This window comes from Perca flavescens, chromosome 24 (assembly GCF_004354835.1).
Source record: "Perca flavescens isolate YP-PL-M2 chromosome 24, PFLA_1.0, whole genome shotgun sequence".
Classification (NCBI taxonomy): Eukaryota; Metazoa; Chordata; class Actinopteri; order Perciformes; family Percidae; genus Perca; species Perca flavescens.
Window position 1 is genome coordinate 14,384,931 of NC_041354.1, and position 21,735 is coordinate 14,406,665.

A 21,735-nucleotide genomic window follows, 5' to 3' on the forward strand; every position below is an offset into this window, starting at 1 on the left:
ACTGTGCGACAGTGGCGAGGAACATTTTCCTTTTTAGGCAAAAACGTCGAGGGGTGATGAAAACTTCCTTTTAGGGAGAAACCTCAGACAGACCCAGGCTCTTGGTAGGCGGTGTCTGATGGTGCCGTTTGGGGGTGAGATGAACAGCGGCAATTATAGTCACAATAAAGATAATGGAACTATGACTAGAAATAGTGGTTGTAGTAGTTCATGGCGTAGCAGGGCACTGCTGGGTGTAGCAGGGCATAGCAGGGCACATTAAAATAACATTTTAAATTACAGTTTGAATATTGTTGGAAACATTTGGGATACTGAAGTAGACAACTAAACAAAATATATATCATAGGTATAGTTGTTTTTGACATTTTAATGCAAAAAACTTACATATGGTATCTTTAATGACAAAGGCAGCATGGTGGCTCAGTGGTTAGCACTTCTGCCTCACAGCAAGAAGGTTCTGGGTTTGAACCCAGGTTGTCTCAGGCCTTTCTGTGTGGAGTTTGCATGTTTTCCCCATGTGTGCGTGGGTTTCCTCCGGTTGCTCCGGTTTCTTCCCACCATAAAGACATGCATGCTAGGCAACTAGGACTACAGTTGAAAATTAGCCGACTGGCTAACACTGGCGCATTTACAGAAATGTTCATTAATGTGCATTGTCCTAATCAAATAAATAAACAAATAAAATGGAATCACCACAATAATGGATTCACTTGTGGAGGTGCAATAAAGTTAAAGAGTTCAACATTGGTTTAATTCCGACACGCAAAATCATGCTGTTGATCAATTGCAAACAACGTATTTTGATGGTGCTGAACTTTGAGACAAAGTCACAAATGGAGGACGCACAACAAGAAATTGCTAGATTCACTTAACTTCCCCCACCTTCTATAGATGAATTACGTTGTTTTATTGTGTAGTGAAACACTGCTAATCACCTGGGTGTTGGTACCAAAAATCGCCAACCTCAATCTATGAGTATTGATATTTTCTGCCACGGTAACATTTCTACATGTTAACAACTCTTGTTAACCCCAATGTCACAGTCGAGCAAGACACTGAACCCCAAAAACCGGGAGTCCAGTATACTTATGGGGTCCCGACAGCTTTGTGGGGCCAAAATGCTGGACCCCACATGTTTAAAGGACTGTTTGAGGGTTAAGACTTGGTTTTAGGATTAGGGATAGAATTAAGTTATGGTTAGGTTTGGGTTAGGGTTAGGGTGAGGGTAAGGGTTAATGTTAGGCATTTAGTTAGGTTAGGTTAAGGGACTAGGGAATGCATTATGTCAATGGCGAGTCCCCACAAAGATAGTGAAACTGTGTGTGTGTGTGTGTGTGTGTGTGTGTGTGTGTGTGTGTGTTTTGTGTGTGTGTGTGGTGAATAAGAAGAAAATCGTAAAGCGCTTTGTCCAGTTTGATAGAGAAGCACTATATATATGCAGTCCATTTCCCATTTTATACATGGCCATGTAATCAGGTTTAACCCAGGAGAGCTTTGTTAACTGTTTGTCTTAATTCTTCAACCTGAAAAATGACACCTGCTTCATACATCATTATAAAACCAATACTTAACTGCATGCAAATGCAGTGAATTTGAAAAGGGCTCTTTAACTTGCTGCTGGCAGTCACTGTGGATGAGAGCAAATTGAGTGCTGAGCTTTTCATCTCCCTGTTCAGGAGCATGCAGAGAAACACTAACTCTGTAAATGTTATTTTTAACCACACTATCTTGTTTTATATAGGTTGGATCACTAACGCTAAGAAGGCAGCTCATGAGTTGTTGTCAGACTTTGTGTTGCATAACACTCTTCACCGTTTGATCTCCTGTTCTCGGGTGAATGGTGATGCTCACTGGTGCAGTTTGTGATTGAGTAGGAGAAACCGTTTTCTCATAATGAGCGAATATGGCGAACATTTGTTGCACTGTGCGACCAGAACAATTCTGTATGGTTTCTTTACGTCTTCCATGATCAAGATAAGGTGTTCCATGTGTATCTTTTTAGTTCCAAAATCTAGACGTGTTAAAGGACAATTCCGGCGCAAAACAAACCTAGGGGTTATTAACTGTTAATCTGTCGCTCTCTGGGACATGTTTTCATGCTAATCGAATGAGTTTGGAGCTTTGACGAGGCTACCACGGACCGCTGGTTAGCTTACAATGCTAGTATTTGGGGCATAGGGACACTCAAATTAAATCATTATTTAATACCACTAAAAATGCTTGAAATATCACCACACCATAACGTTAGCATAATGAGGGTCCCTAAATGTGAACCGAAGCATTGACAACATTGTAAGTGTACAGATAGTTTATTAAAAATATAGATTATAAAGACAGTCGCGTTCATGTTTACTTGCGGGAGCCATCTTGGAAACCAGTCATGACAAGTCGAACGCCGTGCAACATGGAATCTCCATAGACAGTATGGGAATCTCAGACTTATTTGCATGGCGCTCGTTTTTCGACTAGTCATGACTGGTTTCCAAGATGGCTCCCGCAAGTAAACATGAACGTGACTGTCTTTTATAATATACCTTTTTAATAAACTATCTGTACACTTACAATGTAGTCAATGCTTAGGTTCACATTTAGGGACCCTCATTATGCTAACGTTATGGTGTGGTGATATTTCGAGCCTTTTTAGTGGTATTAAATAACGATTTAATTTGAGTGTCCCTATGCCCCAAATACTAGCATTGTAAGCTAACCAGCGGTCCGCGGAAGCCTCGTCAAAGCTCCAAACTCATTCAATTAGCATGAAAACGTGTCCCAGAGAGCGACAGAGTAGGTACACATGAGTTAATAACCCCTAGGTTCGTTTTGCGCTGGAATTGTCCTTCAAGAAAGACAAGATGTTCTCACCAGTGTGGTCTCATCAGCGTATCACGACCACACTTCAAGTCACTGTGGACTAAATTGACATACATGGGTATATGTAAGCACAAATGTGAGCTGCACCATTGTTGTTTGAGCTACGTGACATGGCGCATTGTTCTGCTGAAAGTAGCCACTAGTAGATGGGTACATTGTCGTCATAAAGCGATTGACATGGTAAGTAACAATACTCAGGCTGTGGTGTTTAAACAGTTCTCAATTGGTACTAAGGGGCCCAAAGTGTGCTAAGAAAACATCATTTAACTTTCATGTTGTTTACGCCAAATTCTGACCCTACCATCTGAATGTCGGAGCAGAAATCGAGACTCATCAGCCGACGTTTTTCCAATCTTCTATTGTCCAATTATTGAGAGCCTGTGCCAATTCTAGCCTCAGTTTCCTGTTCTTGGCTGACAGGAGTGGCCCCTGGTGTGGTCTTCTGCTGCTGTAGCCCGTCTGCTTAAAGGTTGGATGCGTTGTGCGTTCAGAGATGCTCTTCTGCATACCTTGGCTTTTTCGGACCATTTTCTGTTGACCCTAGAGTTTTTGTGCCTGAAAATGCCAGTAGATTAGTAGTTTCTGAAATGTCAAATCAGCCTGTCTGGCACCAACAACACTTAAATCGTCTTGTACTAGTTTTGACCATGTCTACATGCCTAAATGCATTGAGGTTCTGCCACGTGATAGGCATATTAGATATTTGCATTAACAAGCAGTCAAACAGGTGTACACCATAAAGTGGCCTGTGAGTGTATATATCTTCCATAATGAGTGAAAACTTGAGAAGAAGGTGCATCTCACTGCTGATACCTGGAGCGGCAGGCAAAATGCACTTCCAGGCTGATTCTTCTGTTTGATAAATAACACACACGCGACTCCAGGCGCTGAATGAATCAGAACACGAGGCCCACAAGGCGCCGAAACTGAGAAAGAACTCGGGCAACTTTATCTGTAAGAATACAAACAGGAGTGAACGGGGAAGAGACAGGAGAAGAAAGAAGGTGAAGAGAGGAGTCATTCAGTTGGACGTTTTAAGCTTTTGATTCCCTGTTTGTAGGTTTGCTGTAAAAGCCTGCAGGCATTTTACCCTGCTCGAGACTGCTGCCGAAGTCGACAGCAGGATTAGATAAGTACAGACAAACGCAGAGAATGAGAGTAGGAGTGTGTACTTCAGCCAGCCTTTCTGTCACAGTCTCCATGAAAGGTTTGCACTTTGAAAGGAAAACAACTTTACTTTCTTTGGCTTGTTTTCCTCCTGTCACGTCTATTGGAAGGTAACTCTTCACAGTCATTCACTTCTTTACAGTGCTGAACTGAAATTGGTTGATTTGTATTGCATTGAAGCTGCCAAAACAGCATTGATTATCTATACATTTTTACCAGTTTTATGCTAGAAATCACTATTTTTAAGAGTATATCCCAGTCCCTTTTAGAAAAGCCTTTTAACAAGTTTAAGTTTCAGTTTGATTAGTCATACACAGCCACAGGGTCAACAGTTCAATGAAATCTATTCGACAGGACCTCTAGTCATAAATAGATAACAATATTAGGAAAAAATGACAATAAGATGTAAAATAGAATGAGAGGACCGATACAATATAGCACTATATACATATATGAAAATGAGGATTGTGTGTAAACGACAGTGAAGTTTTAACATACAGTATTGCACAAATGTGATAAGAAAAAGGAGTGAGAAATGGTATATGAGCGTTTAGTGTGACATAAATAGATACATAAAAATATAACGCTATGTACATACATTAAAGGAGAATTTGTGTGAGTCGCTCAATAGCAGCAGTCATATTGATAGAGCATCTTTATTTAAACAGCAAAAAGTGCAGGCAGCAGGTAAGCAGACATGTGATGTGGAAAATGTGGGTCATAAGTTAAGAATCCTGCACCAGTATCGTCTGACATGCAGTAACAAGGAGAACAGTCTGCATGCTGGGTGGCTGTGGTCCTTAATGATGCTGTGTGCCTTTCGTTGTCACACAGCTGAATGAAAGCTATTTTGAATGGCTGGGAGACGGTTGCTGATGATGTGCTGTGCCACCTCCACTACTCTCTGTAGTGATTGGCGGCTGTGGGCAGAACACTTCCTGTACCAGACTGTGATCCAGCCTGTCGGCAAGCGGGTGCGATGGTGCGTCTGTAGACGTTTGTGAGGATGCTGGCGTTAATGCCAAACTTCCTCAGTCTTCTAAGGCAATAGAGCCGCTGGTGAGCTCTTATTAGTTACTGTGTCCATGTGTATTGTCCAAGAGAGGTCCTCGGTGTGCACATCACCAAGTTAAATTGTCAGATGACGCGATATTTCTTTAGTGTACATCTAGTGGAAGATTTAGTTTACTATAAATCCTATAATTTACTCAACCTTTCTTATTGTAACATGAAAGATAGCTGACTAAAAAAAGTAGCGTTACATTAACATTACATCCACATCACTTGTTAAAGTTACACATATCCTCAAACAGCGGTTTGTAGGATGAAGCACAGAACACTGTGCATAACTTCTTGAAAGATATCATACGGATGTCCAGCGACACATGTGATCACTGCAAGCCCCTGCAGTACAGAACTTTATGGAGCCCCCTGGGGTTAGCTGAGAAAAAAAAACTAAACCGTGCGCACAGAATAAAAAATCCGTTCCCTCGGGTTTTATAAACGCGTGCGTTAATCCGTGCTCTCTGTTTTTTAAACGTGCGCAAAGTTAGAAAGATATTCACAGATTTGAATGATGAAAAATTCTGCCTTCTATGTGCGGAGTAGTTTTGGAGACATGACTCTCTGTAATTATGACATATATATAAAAACATTTTGGCAAAAAATATTTACCAAAATTATGAATATGCTTATTTTTTTAACGTAAGTGCTGTGGTACAACTAGCAGGAGACACGTTATGATTGTGGTAAGTTTGGAGACACTACCTTATTTAATCATTTAATTAATATATATTTTTTGTTGTATCTCTCTCTGTAGTTTTGTAGACGGTCCCTAAGCACTCGTCTTACTGCCGTCTCCGTCTGAACTACTTGGATTTAGGCAACAAAATACTTGGTTAGGTTTTCAGAAAAGGTCATTGTTTGGGTTAAATTCAGTAAGCTTGTTACGTAAATACATAAGTTCCGTGACAAAATTAAACTAGGTCCACGTTGACTTCTGGTTTCAAACGGGATACAAACGGCAGTTTCTTGGGTAAAAAGTTGAATTTGAATTTTTGAATTTTAAAAGTTTGTTTGACCCATCCATCCATCCTGACCTTCTCCTTACGCAGACTTTGTTAGCTTTTTTTTTTATAAGTGTTGGCGTACTGCTTGCTAGAGCTGGGCAATATATCGATATTATATCGATATCGTGATATGAGACTAGATATCGTCTTAGAGTTTGGATATCGTAATATCGCGATATGGCATAAGGGGTGTCTTTTCCTGGTTTTAAAGGCTGCATTAAAGTAAAGTGATGTCATTTTCTGAACTTATCAGACTGTTGTAACTGTTCTATTACAGTATTTGGCTTTACCCATTTAGTCATCATATCCACATTACTGATGATTATTTATCAAAAATCTCATTGTGTATATATTTTGTGAACGCACCAATAGTCAACACTACAATATTGTTGCGGTGTCGATATCGAGGTATTTGGTCAAAAATATCGTGATCCATACTGCTTGCATATTTTGGTTTGTATCAGCTGTCTTGTTGCTGCTTCTTGTCTAATTCATAGTGGATTGTAGATGAAAAATGTCTATAAATCAGTTTCACCCAAGAACCGGTAACATTAGATAACATTACTGACAGAGACAGAATGCCACTAAATACGAGATTATTTGTATTAACGTCAAAATCACCTTCTGAAAAAGAGATATGTTTGGCTGGTGGAGGAAACGAATGCATGCAGGTTGTTGAATCAAAGTTTGCACAATCGTTTCAAAGATTTAAAAAAAATATATATATAACATTTTGTGATGCATCACCTGACTGCTACTGGGAAATGTATTTTAACTAGTAGTGCCTACATGTAGTGTCACTTTTCCCCACCACTAAGCAGTAAATACAAAATAATCATTGAATCAACACCTCTCTAAAACAGTTTCAACAAAAACTGAACATGACGAAGATGATGATTCATGAAGATTAACTGCAGAGCTGTTGGATAAGACTGCATTATTTTTAGCTAGAAGGACACAAGAAAGCTGATCCAAACATGAAGAAAGAAGAAAAAAAGAACATTAACCAAACAACATAGGGCCTCAGACACAGTTAACAGTTAAAGTTAGACTACTAAATGTTTTGTTTTACATTTGAAAACTTCAACGAAGTGAGAAGAACAAATTGGAAGGGGAGGAAGAGAATTTCAAACCTCGACCCCCTCCTCTCAACATTTCATAGTCCTTGATCTGTGGACATATAGGTGTCTTTGGTGGGAGGATCTGAGGGGTCTGACAGTGTAGTACAGCGGCAGTTCACAGATAGAAACAGGACTAAGACCATTTAGTGCTGTTTAAACAAAGAACAAGGTTTTAAACTTCAGCCTACAGCCGGGAACCAACGGGGAGCCGGAGCCAGAGCGAGACGCAGGAATCCCAGTAATATGGTGTCGTTTTTTTTTTCATCTTGTTAAAAAATCGAGCTGCAGCATTCTGAGATAATTGGAGACTGGATGAAAAGAAAATGTCTGAGTGATACCAAAAAAAAAAAAAAAAATGTTGCAGTAATGAGGAGAGTGCATATGAAGGTGTGGACAACTTTCTCCGGGTCACAGAACCTTACAAATCATTACAAGTCTAATTTCAGGGTTTATTCAATTTCAGTGCTGAATCAAATGGGACTTCTGATTTCTTTTGCATAGGTTTTTGACGAGCATGTTTAGATGTGTCTCTGAAGAAGTTGGTTCTCTCCTTCTCTCGTTTTTTTCCCTCCTCGTTCTGATCCTCTCTGCTCTCTGCCGCTTGGCAAGCCTTTGCTTGATCTCATCCCATATCTCCTTTAGGCCAGTTCTCTCGCTGGGTGCAGCTTTTCTCCAGCTGACGTCTGGTCCTTGACTAGCTACTTTATGTCCTTCTCCCTCCTTCCTTTCCTTGGAGCCCTGGGCTCCTTCCTACTGACTTCCCAAAGGTGTCTCTGCAAAAATGATCCCACCAAAGATGTTGAGCTTGCCTTCAACAGTCCTTCGCAAACTCTGCTCTATCAGCTGACTTAGTTCCGAGTCCCGTTTTTTTCCACAGTGCCTGATCGCTTGCTTTTTCTGCCTGGCTTCTTTGTCATTGGCTTTCTGGGATGTTAAAAAAAACACGATGGACTCTTTAGAAGAGGTAATTCACTTGAGTTTCTGCGCGGCAAAGTCACCGGACAACACAATCTTCTGAACATAGCCATAGTGAGAAATACGGACGGAGTTGTGTTGAGCTGATAGTCTTAATTAGCTTTGTAGCAACTCATTTGGCAATGGCTTGAATGTAATCAACGTTTATTAATATCAAAAAGTTTTAAGAACCTTCTGTTCCATACACCTATGTCTTCTTCTTTCATGCTACCAGAGCTGCTCTATCAGCTTGTTGGTACTTCTGTTCTATCTATAGAAAAATGGATCATCTAATTTTCTCCTGCTCTGTAATCTAATGGTTTTGTCTGTGTGTTATGCAGGAGGAGGCAGCCAAGCCAAAAGGTCTTTCTTCACAAAGATTATCTCCAAAGTGGTGTTTTCTTGACTGTAAGTACATCACATTGTTAATTTTTACTTCAAATTTGTGACGCTATCCTTCAATCCGACAATATTGGTCTAGTCCTGATCTGAGGCTTCAGACAAGGCACCCAAAAAAGCCAACTTCGCCCCGCACCCCAAAGGACGACAGTTAAACAAGGAAATTGTGCTACATTTATGAAGACCATGCTTACCGACTTCTTATAGACATGTGTTAGGTAGACAAAATACACACAAAATAGCGCAGTCTCTCTGCGTTGCTCGGTATGAAAACAGTTATTCCCCATCTCGTTGAGTGACATTTGTTGTTTCTACATCTGCAAAATTGGTGTCTGGATTAAAATTCATTGAAGAGGCATCATCAGAGCGGTGTGGCAAGGGCAGGTCATTTTTTGGGGGGGGGGGGGGATTTTACAGAATATAAACACAACGGTTTGTGAAAAAAATCTGAATTTTTATTTAAAGAACGTAATGGTTGAGGAAATGCAATGCAGACACAAACCTGTAACATGCACACAGCTTTCTGAGTCAGTACTTTCTCAAAATAACACAAAGCATACAGTAGTTCCATTAGATCTTGTTTATTGGTGAATGTCATGAATATTAATCCCGTGCAGCAACAGCTTACCATAAATATCACAGAGGAAAAACCATGCATCTTACACAATGTTTTACATGCATGCGCACACACACACACACACACACAAACAAACCCACGCACACAAACAAACCCACACACACATACACACCTCTGCTTGGGTAGAGTCCTGGTGGAATTTAGCAGAGAACAAACAAAGAAAGATCAGCTAGTTGAAAGGGAGAGAGAGAGAGAGAAGGGAGAAGTGTTTGAAGGGGACAGAGAAAATGGTGATACGTTCTATCTTGTCATCATATGGATTAAGTTGAAAAATAACTTTTTGGGAACTTTGGGTCAAACAATGTGCAACCTTAATTTGCAGCATATGCCTTTAGCATTTAGTCTTCTTCTATGTACTGTATGTCTAGGTGAACTAATAAAAACAGGAAGAAACTCAAACGCGGCAAAGCCAGAACACTGCTGGAAAACCCACATTTAAACCACTCTGGTCACCACTTGTTCTCTACTATTTAATTGGTGTAATATGCCAGTATGTTACGTAAGAGACCGACAGATTGACTGAATGTGCTTTTTCACAGTGTGGCGACTGCCTTTGCCTGTCGGTCACACACACACAGTTGTTCGCGGAATAATTGCCGCAGCAGTGGGGAGCCAACCCATAGACAAATTAACAATGATGAATGCTCTGTGCTTTTTGGCCAGAACCTTTTTAGTGACAATCTGCTTCAAACCAGCTAAATTTAAAGACTAGGTTTGCTATCCGGACAGATAATATTTCATTCATTGACACTGTGTTTCTGTTTGTCTCTTTAGCTACAACAGCAGATCGTTTCTACAGGATTGACAGAGCACAGGTAAGTCTGTCTCGCCTAACTCGTTTCACTGGATGGCATTTCTCTATTGTGCCTCTAAGTTAATACATTGGCCTCTTCTCCCTGCATCTGATAAATAATGATCAGTTTTAACATCATTTGAGGATAGTTATCTGTATATTATATATATACAGTAATATAAACAAATTGAAGTACTTCTTTACTCGAAAATCCAGAGGATTTGGGGGACTTTTTCCCAGCCTTAGTCGTGTCTGCAGTCTTCCCCACAGGCAGCATGGGGCCAAAACAACCTACCTCCAAAAGGATAGGCCAGCGTGTGTATGTTGCCTTGAGGAACAAAAAGGCTAAGTCCACAAATCACCTGCTACTGCTCATAAAGCTGTAAATTACTGTAAGCGCAAGGTAACAACTGAAGGCAACATAGATCATCTCAGCTTCTTCCTTCTGGATTTTGGACAGTAAGAGGACACTGTTTAACGGTATGTTAGTGAACAAATCAAACTGAAACTGTAAAAGTGAGTGGGACAAAAATCAGATTCAGAAAAGTGTCCCCAGTGGAAGTTGCACCTTGGAGAAGTAGAGCCCGAGACTTTTTTTGTTTTTCTGGTTGTGGCCTACTCTGTCCTGGTGACTTAACCCAGTCTCACGGCAGTTCGTGAAATGGTCATGTTATTTTAATCTATTGATTTATGTTCACGGGGACGTTTTTGTCATTTTTTTCGTGGTGGCCAGCACGAAAATGTAAACTATTGTATTTAAATGGGAAGCACCTGTCGTGGTCACAGCACGACTATGGTAGCGAGTAGTATGAAATGCCGGAAATCCGCGTAAGGAGGTTGGTTGGGGTGGGTCAAACAATTCCGGACTTTCACCCCAGGAGGCCGGGGATCGCGTCCCGCGCGTGGCGTTAACACAAATCAATAGATTAAAAATAACGTGACCATGTCACAAACTGCCGTGAGGCCGTGTTGGGTGACTTGGATTTTCTCAAGGCTCTTATTAAAGCTGCAGTAGTGGATGGAGCTGCCCTCCCTTTCATGAGCATGAACAGACTTTGGTTTCTTGCCAGCTGCTCTTTTATTCCCATTGTTTGGGCAGTGAAGGCATACTTGGCACTTTACTCCAACAAGTAGTTCATATTCAGCTCCATCCTGCTTTAAATGAATTTTTTATTTCTTTTTTCTCCAAAAGATTAATTAAGCAATAGCTCATTACAGGCCGTGGTATGTTGTGATTATATCACAGCTGTGGGCTTTGTTCGGCCCCGCGCCTTTTATAAAACTGTTTTCAAGCATGGCAATATGAAAGCTAATAGTCACATTCCAATTTAAATCAATTTTTATTAATACATGTTCACAATAAAATAGGCCCTCCTGGGCTGACTGCCCGCACATACCAAGGCAGGTAACGTTAGCCTTCACTTGCAGCTCGCACAGACTATTTATGTTGCTTAGCGCTAAAGAAAGGCACACAATAACACAAACAAACTCACTGATTGAGAGTGCGGTAGAAGAGCAATTCCCGTTTTTATTTTATTTTTCATTTTTTTAACCAATGGAGTCTGGTGGCTTTGAAGAGAGCATAGATAACGGCTTCAGTTTCACGTCGAAAACAAAAAGGGCAGTCTGACGGCAAGGTAAAGCGGTGAAAATATCCTAAATATAGCATACTAAAGGGATACTTGGCCAGTTCACATTAGCTCTGTGTCATGGCAGTGTGTGTGGCACCCAGCTATCAGTTTTGTTTTTTTAATCCGACACGGAGTGATACTTATTGTGTAAAGGAATTTGAATCATAGCCATCGTATGTGGTTATAATATCACGGCTATGAACCAATCAGATTCCTTGATTTGGGCTTCCACGTCACAGCAGGGTTTGTTATTATACCCGTATAGACTCACTGTTTGGTCGAAACGGTCTCGTGCTTTATGCTTTATCAGGAACATCTTAACTACGTGTCGGAAATCTCCCAAGAAGAGATCTTCATCCTGGACCCTGAGCTGGTTGTTATGACGACTGTAGGCACCTCTCCCTCAGCCATGCCTGACCTGGTGAACCCCGTCTCCAGCCTGGTAAACAGTAGGTATGTCAATCATCACTGCACTTGTCTTGTCAGGGACACCACTGGGTGAACCTTCCCCCTAAAATAACTAATCAGAGCTATCATTTTTAAGACCGTTGCAGCAAAAGCTATAAAACGGCACAATATACTGACCATTTTCTAACACACTGTCTAACTGGCAGCTGTGGCATGACAGAAAAACAAAATCCAGTTTCCAGAGGAGAGGTAGATAACCTAATGCTAACCCTGATAGGAAATCACATCTCTTCACAGTTTATGACCGATACCTACAGGAAAGTAGGCCGCAATGCTGAAATATTGAAAACACGTACTCCCAAAGCATTATTGAACTAAATCATAAACACCACTTACAAAAAGGTACAAGCAAAACATATTGCTCTGCAATTGGGGATGTTTCTAAGGGAAGAGGCAGTATGAAAAATGACAGAATTATTTGGATGATATGTGGAAAAATGGGTACACATCACAATTGTAATCATTCGATGCAAAACTAAACTCTCAGCCTATTTTAATCATGGTTACATGCGACTCTGGGGCAAAAATGTAGGCTCCCTCATATATTTCAATGAGAGTGAGATGACTCAAAATGAACCCCTCCAGCAGGGTTTCATGCCGCAAAAGCCTGTGGCAAGAAAAAAGCATGGGAGTGATCCTGATTTTAGTTTTTTTTTTTTTTAATGGCCTAGTGCAGCTATAGTTATCTGATAAAGCACACATACAGTGCTTGGAGGAGAAAATAACCGCTACTGGGATAAGTTTCCAGAGTTGTACGATCATGCCTCAAAGAAGTACAAACCGCTGCGTCATGTCTGCGAACTGAACTTCCTGGTTGGTTATTCATCTTCTGCCAGCACCCTGTGAAAACACACCAGCACCAGTGCAGCCTCTCGCAAAAGCTGCAAAGTCAGTGACTTGGACGACTTGTGTCTAAGCAAGGAGAGCCGACAGTGTGTGTGTCTGTCTTTGTTTGTGTTTGTGAATGAGATGGGAAGTTATAGAGTGCTCCGAATAAAGGCGCTACATAAACATACATGCAGTAAACTCTCACGTTCCAATTGCAGTCCCGGTACCGCCTCACTTCCGTTCATGTATTGCTTTGTGCTGTCATGTTGCTGTTGTGGTAGCTGTCGATCAAGTCATTTGTATTAAAACGGTGGCACCACATCATTGTCTCTTTCTCTTTCTCGGAGTCTGTCGGTCTGTCGGTCTGTCCGTCTGTCTGTCTGTCTCTCTCTCGTCTCAACAATGTCCACACATGTTTATAGTTATGTGTGCTTCTTTTATCTGAGCTCAGATCTCCCAGCCCCCATGATCTAATTTAGATTGTGCCAGTATAAGGACCTTTGTGAGCACAAATTCTGTGTTTACCAGCCGCGATAGAAACACTGGTATTGTTTTCATTGTATTGTGTGTGTGTGTGTGTGTGTGTGTGTGTGTGTGTGTGTGTGTGTGTGTGTGTGTGTGTGTGTGTGTGTGTGTGTGTGTGTGTGTGTGTCGTAATAGCAAAATGTGGTCCTGGAGAGACCTTGTGTAGCAGAAACTACCATTGAAAGCAGATTTAAAATTGACATATTGTACGTTTAAATCTAGTCAAATTAAATTCCGATTAACTAACTCATCAGCTGAAGACATTGGCAGTGTTGTGAGGTTCAGAAGACTTCTCCAGTGTGAATACTCCTGTCTTGAGCATGCCGATCTTCTGTCACAATTTGCGACAGTCCCTTAATGCCCCTTCATCGATTCTGACGAGCAGAGAGGCATAGCACAGTGTAGGTCACTGTTCAGGCGGCGCGCGGTCGTGGAAGGCTTGTATCATGTGGACGCACCGACAATTTGGTTTTCACTACTTAGAATTCCTCATGGGGGCAGCAGAAACTACGCACAATAGCTTTACAGGTTTTGTAATTTGAGACAAGCAAGAATTTGAACAAAAAAGTAGCAAAAATAACAGCTAAGCAAAGAACATGCAAGAAGAGTGTCTGCACAGTTGCAAAACAGGAAACGGACTAGTGTGGACACCTGAATTTTGAGATCTAAACAATTAATTCATAATGTTATGTATTGTTGTTTAGTTATAATTTAACAGCGGAGTAATATTAGTAATAATATGTTATATATATTAATATATGTTCTCATTATTACATCCCAAAAGTCCCCATAACTATCAGTAAAAAAAACAAAAAACAGTGAAAACAACTGAGCTTCTCTACAAATATAGTTTCTATCTGAAAGACAGATTCACTTTTTATCAAATCACACATTATATTTTAACAGAAATTTTACCATGAAGCAGCCACACTGGCACTGTACTCAGTGTTCAAGGAAAAAAGAGGCAAAGCAGACTGCCTTTAAGCCAAGGGCTCAAAGATTTTTAGTAGGCATTAACCAATGACCTTGCTTCAATTATAAGATCATCTTTGTTTTTACTGCTCTCGCCATCTCCTCTGACCCTGTTCCTTCATTTTTTATTTTTTTTGTTGTAAAACACACTTTTGTGTAAATGTGCACCTATAATGTAATGCAGGTATAACTAGTTAAGTCAATTTTGCATCTTAAATTGGACAAGGAGAGTCTGTAACAGTTGTGGAACACATGTTATTGTGGGTCCATTTGGCTCCAGATAAACCCTAGCGTTACTATTGCAGATCAGTGATCAGCAGTTAGTCTCCCCTGTAGGATCCCGGCTGTGTCGACATAATGAGGGAATGCTCTGCTGTATGCCATTATTTTGTAATTTTTAATTTTGAATGTCCCTTCTTCCTCCTCTTCATCTTCGAACACATTCAACACAAATATGCTGTACACTGCCAAGCAGCTTTTTACCTACTGACTTTGTGTTTGTGTGTGTTTGTGTGTTTAGAGGGGCAGTGACTGCTTACAGGGTAACTAGCGCTTTTTTCAACCTGGACCCTTTTTTCTTATTTGTGTGTAAGTGACTGATAGGAACAACAATCTCTGAAATTGGTCCAGTATCAAGCGTGAACGCTGTTACTGGCAGCCACAGACCGGGCTGCAATGTAACCCTATGTTAACCAATGTTTGTTGTCAATTCCGTCCTCTAAAAGAGCTTTTTGTGATGGTTGGAAAAGTGGAAAGATGACCCAAAACGGCTTCTTATAGTGTTATTTTGTTTCTGTCGACTTTGAATGAAGTGTATTTTACGATGCTAAAATTACTGTTTATTTACACGGACTCTTGTGGCTTTAGCGAACACAATTTTTGCAGTCGGTAAATTAGGGAATGCATTTGCGCTCCCGGGGCGGTTCAGGGAAAAGAGGTGTGTTCAGGCGCAAATGTTCCCTAGTGCTATTTTGCAGTTTCAGAAAACAATTCCGCCACTGACCAGGAAAAACCTGGTCTAAAGTCAGTGGCGCTGGTCTAAAGTCAGTAGCGCATTATTCAGATGCTATTTTAGGGGCGCATGCTTGGCCATAATGTAGCGTGTTCACAACGCTTTGCTTCTCTCATCTACACAGACGCGGGCAGTTCCCATTCTTGCAAACCATACATAGTTACAAAGAAAAATATTACTGAAAATGCGCTTCAGGTGTTTGGATAGATCAGGAGGCACTTTACAGTACAGTCCTCAAAAAGTCCCAGCATTCTTTGTGGCTTGTTGTGTTTTACACAACATTTCCATGAATCATGGATGTGTTGATGACATAAATGAGGAAATATTAGAGGACTTAAGGAGACGTGATGTTGAACTACGGCGGGATTGGACACTCCGGCGGATTCTGGTCCGGGAGCGGTAATGCGCGATGTGCTCCTGATGGACCGGGTGGACGGAGATGGAGTGGGGGGGAGGAGGAAGGTGCACAACAGGTGCAGGTGGTGCTTTTGGAGGCCCACGCTCCATGGCTGCAGCAATCCTCTCCAGACTTGAGGAGAAGCGCCCGAGAGGCCGCAGCAACATCGCCACCACACCTAGCTACTTCAGACCAACCCATTTTAGATTTGCGTCGGGCGCAAGAGTCATTTATCCCGCCGGGATAATAGCAACAGCGCCCGAGATCCGCCCACAAAGCTACTTGCGTTTCACGTTTGATACTTGCGTTTCAGATCGTTAAAATAGGGCCCTATATGTCCCGGTGTCATCAGGGGATCTGTTCCTTTTTTCTTCTCGCATGCAATTGCGTTCACTTGCGCTCACAACATTTGCTGAAGCCTTGAACTTGAACGTTTTATACGTTTCTGTCGCTGGCTTGTCTTGACCGTGTCGGTCGGAGCAGCAACAGTTTGTTCATCCTCCGAAGGCCGCAATGGAGGTTGGTGAGTCTCGACAGTGAAGGGAGCGTTTAGCTTCCCACTCCCGGTATTAAGTTGTGTTTTCTTTTGCTTTATATAACCTTCGTTGCGGTGTTTTCGCCGAAGCGATCTATTTTCCAGCGGTTTACCAATCATCTGAGGGAGGGGCTTTCTGACAGCCCGTGTATGAACTGCAGCTACATGCCGCGGGCATTGAGGGCTGCTAGACTGGCGCAGGTTGGGTCCCCGGTGGGTGACCCTTCGTTGGACCTGTTGCCGCAAGCCCAACCTAGGCGTTCGAAACGTTGGACTGTGGCTTCTGCTGCGGCTCCCCTGGTCTGGTAATAATCCCTCTTCAGAAGTGGGCCGATTGTCTGTGGAGCTGGTCAAAATGAGGTCACTTCTCCAAGTTCGCCGCTCTGATGCTCCTTTGGAAGTGGAAGATGTGCCTGCTCCACCCATGCCCATGCTGGTACCAGAGGACGATATTCCCTCTCTGGCAACTTCAGCCTCTCTCTTCTAAAATGATGATGATGGTAATCGAGCCTCTCAAGCCTCAGCAGGCTCCCATTCCTCAGCCCAGAGCTCAATGAGTGAGGCGGGGGTCAGCTCAATGCAGGCTATCATGCGCATGGCTCTGGATCGCCTACAGCTAGGCGTATCACAGCAGGCCAACTCTGCCCCTTAGTGTGCCCGCTTCAGGCACAGGCGGGCCACCACTGCCCTTGCTGTGCCCCCCTCTGAGGAATATTTGTTGCATGCATGTTGGCGAGATACTAGGTCTCAATCTCGGCTCTCGGCAGATGGCCGAGCCTTGGCAGCCATGCACGATGCGGCAAGAGTTTCAGCTGGATCATATACCTGCGGTTGAGCCTTCCATTGCATCCCTCATTGTGTCTCCTGTTGAGGCGCTGCCGCAGGTCAGTTGCCCTCAACCCCAATGTCGGGTCACGGACAACCTTCTCATAAGGCCTTATTGGCAATTCCCTGGCTCACCTGCAGGAAGGCAGTGTTGATGCTTCCACAATCAGCCTTAATGATGCGTCATTGCAGGCTTTCGCCCTCTTGCCCAGGGAACTCGGGCGGATGATGTCCTTCCTGGTGCAGACTCGGCGCAAGGTATGGTTTGCTCAGTCACCTCTGACGGAGGCTTGTAGGAGGACCCTCCATGGCGTCCCAGTTGTACTGGGGGAGCTGTTCGCTTCAGCTGTGCTGGAGGCGCTGGAGCGTAACGTTCAAGCTAGGGAAACCAGGCAGCAGTTTTCCAGTCTCAGCAGAAGCGTGCTTGTGACGCTACACAATTTCCCTCCACCCGATCCCAAGCCCCGGATCCTGTGACCTAGGATTTTGTTTTTATAATGGCTATAATCATTATTATTGTTAGTTTTACACAATACATAAAACAGATTTGCAGAAGCATTCAGCAACATTCAGAAAACAATATAGTGTTTCAGTCAAGAAAGTGGATGGCAGCTTGCATTATGGCATCCATACAGTATATGGCTGGCACTGTGGGAAGGACTCAGCTCACTCTGATTGGTTGAGCAAGTACATGCAAATTTCACTGCGCTGCTTCACAGTTTGAGTTGTCAAGCCTTTAGAGCCTGTTAGAGGGCAAAGCCTGCATGAAGTAGAACTGCATAATTTTGAAGTGTGTGTGTGTGTGCTGTGTGTGTGTGTGTGTGTGTGTGTGTGTGTGTGTGTGTTTGTGTGTGGGGGGGGGTGTATATATACATGAATAATATTTGCTAAATGCATTTTTCCACAGTTTCATTTCCTTCGCAAAACAGCCAAGTGTTTTTTTTTTTGTATTTGCTATGGTTGTGTGTGTTCACTTCCCAGTGTCACACATTTTTCTGCTTGCCCTGCCTCCATATGAAATCCTTTTAACCATATTTACACACACACACAAAGACACTCACACAAATTAATTTATCACCTACAGGAACCTGTTAGAGCAGCTGTCTGCTGATGCTCTTTAAATGCTCTCTCTCTCCAGTCAGAATGAGAAGATCGTACAGAGAGAAAACAGATTCAGTGAGAGAGCAGACAGTGAAGGGCTTCTCCTTTTTCTCTGTTCAATGATTTTTAGGATAGCTCTGGTGTGTCAACAAATCCCATGAAAACACCCAAACCAACAATGTGTTTGCATCTCTGTGGCTCTTAAGCACATTGATTCCCTCTGCAAACATAAGCTACATGTTTAAAGACTGTTCACAATTATATTGTTTCATTAAAAATAAGTCTCAGTACTTTCATAAAACATCCGGGCACTGTAGGTTTTAGCAAATGTTATTCGGATGAGGAAACAATACATTTGGGGACTATTTTCAGTGGCAAATTAATCCACATTGGGGTGGTCTAGAGAGTGTCTGGAGCAGCAGGACAGTGTATGTGGGATTAAGTCAAAATAAACTGCAGTTGTGTGTTCATGGTAATGAAGGAACACCCAATACAACAGTGTGGCTCATGAATATGTTTTTAATAGTTTTGTACAACAATGGAGCTCTATTGCACAGAGGAAGAAGATATATCAGGTTTTGATACACACACACAATACATTCTTTGTTGGTTTGGCTCTGCACTTAGGATTTGATGTTCAGAAAAATATAGAATAGTCAGTCTTGCCCTTTAAACAACTTAACAACTACAACAAGCAAATAGCATCTCGGTGCTCCTTTGTAATTTATGACTGTAGTCATTGTATGAACTCAAGATACTGAGGAGGGAATTCAGAAAAAGATTGTGCAGCTTGTGCGGCCGCTAAACCTGCACAAATAAGACAAAAATAAGCCATGTAATTCCCAAAGCACCCGCAAAGGATGAAATGTTTGTATTATTCAATAAAAGAAATGCATACATAAATAAACATGTTTATGAAAAACATCCTGAAATAAATAAATGATGCAATAAATATATAAATAAATGTAAATATAATATAAATGAGTCAATATAGTTCAATGAATATATAAATAAATAGGTTTTACTTTTATTCCTTTCAGCTTAATTTTATTTCCTAAGTCCACATATATTTATTTCAGGGGACTTTTAGTTTAATTCATGTATTACTGTATGCATGTAAGCATACATATGACAAATGTCAGTACTTCAGTTAACAAAAAGATAAACAACAAAAAAACGATGTCACGTTGCATTAAGTACGTATTAATCTGACCGTATCTCTTTTCCTAATTACATCATGTAATGTGTTTATTCTCATTAGCATCAGTGCTCTTTTGTGCCATTTTAGTAATGAGTGGTAGTCATTAGTATAAACATAAGTGGGCACACTGCACTGACAGTGTCGCTGAAGTTAATTGACCCTTGCTAACAGCTATGAGTGTAAGAGGCTGGTTTAAAGCCTGGAACTGTATTTACTTTCCGTGTCATCTGAGTATGGCTATCTGATGTAGCGTAGCAGCTATTGAAACAAAAATGCATGACCACGTGGTAAAATAAACCCTTACAGGATCATAATATTGCCCCTGGCATTTGAGCTGCTCTGTGGATATAAAATGCCAAATGTGAACATATAAGGATTAGCATACATAATAGAAAAGAGGGAATAAATAAAGTAACAGGTACAATGTGAGTATAGGCAGAGCAACACAACCTGCTGATCCTAACATCACTTCCCTTTGGCTATGTGTGAGTGTGCACGCGCGTGTGTGTGTGTGTTTGTGTGTGTGAGTGCATGTGTGTTGGCGGGCTGATTTGCAATGCTGAGTGCACTGAGTGGGAGGATGAGGAGGAGAGATGGGCCGAGAGGCAGGGGCAGAATGACGGAGGGATGGGTTTAGGAGAAAGATAGAGTCAGAAAAAACAGTGGATGGAGAGAGAAATGCATGTCAGAGCACTTGAGAGTCACACCAATCTACTGTACTTAGACACACGCACACTCTCGCACAAACAGTGTAGCAGTTTGCCCACGCAGGGCCAGAGGTGAACGTTATTCCTCCCACCATAATTACCTCTCTCTTCTCTGCTCTCTTTCCCTCTGTCTCTCTGACAAACACACGGAACGACACCTACACACCAAACATGTTGTTTTTTATAATGATTTTGGAGCGGATAGCTTCACGTACCGTCAGTTTACACTTCGGCATCAGGTGAAAATCTGTTAAAACAGACACAATCAGGCTCTCAGGTCAGGGAATTTCTGAAATATTAGTGAGGTATATTTCAGGAAGAAAACTTATTGAAACTGACTAAATCTGGGAGATGCCAGTCTGTAGGTGCGTTTCTATCCACCCGTTTTTTAAAGCACATTTTCAATTCGCGCATAAAAAAAAACCCTGAGTGGAAACGCCGTAACAGATTTAGCGAATAAATGAAACGTGTGTGGGGTTTCCCACAGAATTAGAAGTTTCAGAAGAATTAACGGACCACGTTCACGTCCTCTACAGAACATTACCCTTCTATACATACACTGGGGCTGTCTGGAAGCTGAAGGTCTCCGTGAATATATTTGAACTCACTGCAGGAAACATTCAGTCTTGGATGTAAGATCTCTTGCTGAGATGGAGTTTGTTCACTGACTTTGTTTCCTGTGTTTGGCTGTAGTTCTTCCCAAAGGCAGCGAGTGAACAGTGACAGCTCTGCCAGTGAAGCTTTAACACACAACCCCACACCTGTGGCCAGCAAACTCAGCAGGTCAGTGCACTCTTAGACGCACGCACACACTGTATATTGTGTCTTACTGTGCTATTTTAATGTGTTCAAGCTGTTGGTTGTATCTTATTGTTTTTATTAGCAAACTAGAAGGGCACTCGGAAAACGGAGACATTCGCCGAGACATGCCCTATCTCACGATCTTAATCCAGTGTGAATTTTCCCAGTCGGGAACTCATTTTTCCAATTATTCTGACACCACATACTGCAAATGCTGCTCTTGGTCCATTCTTCTACCAAGTTTCATTATAATCTGGACAGTAGTTTTTTTTTTTTTTATTATTCTGCTGACAGACAAACCAACAAACAGACTAACCGTGCCGAAAACCATGACCTCCTTAGCGAAAGACATTACATAAGTACAATAACGCTTACACAATGGGTGATTTGACAAGTAGACATGGCAGAACAAAACATGCATTATTCAATTCAATTTTATTTATAGTATCAAATCATAACAAGAGTTATCTCGACACACTTTACAGATAGAGTAGGTCTAGACCACACTCTATAATTTACAAAGCCACAACAATTCCTACAATTACAGTAATTCCCTCAAGAGCAAGCAGTGCGACAGAAAAACAGGCACTGGTTGACACTGGTGACACTGGTACTGATGCAAGTATCTACTCTGCTCAGGCCAACACAACACCAATGTTTAGCTCAATGTTTAAACCTCTTACATAGAGAATTGACACATTGCAAAGACCAGCTCAAATAC

The 21,735-nt window shown here is 41.8% G+C and overlaps 1 protein-coding gene across 3 annotated transcripts in view; it reads left to right on the top strand.

Annotated features, from left to right (window-relative positions):
• Positions 1-21,735, top strand: part of dgkza (diacylglycerol kinase, zeta a) — a 131,351-nt gene that overhangs the window by 87,300 nt on the left and 22,316 nt on the right. For all 3 annotated transcript variants that reach the window (XM_028571708.1, XM_028571709.1, XM_028571710.1), the window contains 4 exons: positions 8,524-8,590; positions 9,993-10,033; positions 11,953-12,095; positions 20,907-20,996. In XM_028571708.1, the coding sequence (XP_028427509.1) occupies positions 8,524-8,590; positions 9,993-10,033; positions 11,953-12,095; positions 20,907-20,996 (341 nt within the window). The remainder of the gene's footprint in view (positions 1-8,523; positions 8,591-9,992; positions 10,034-11,952; positions 12,096-20,906; positions 20,997-21,735) is intronic.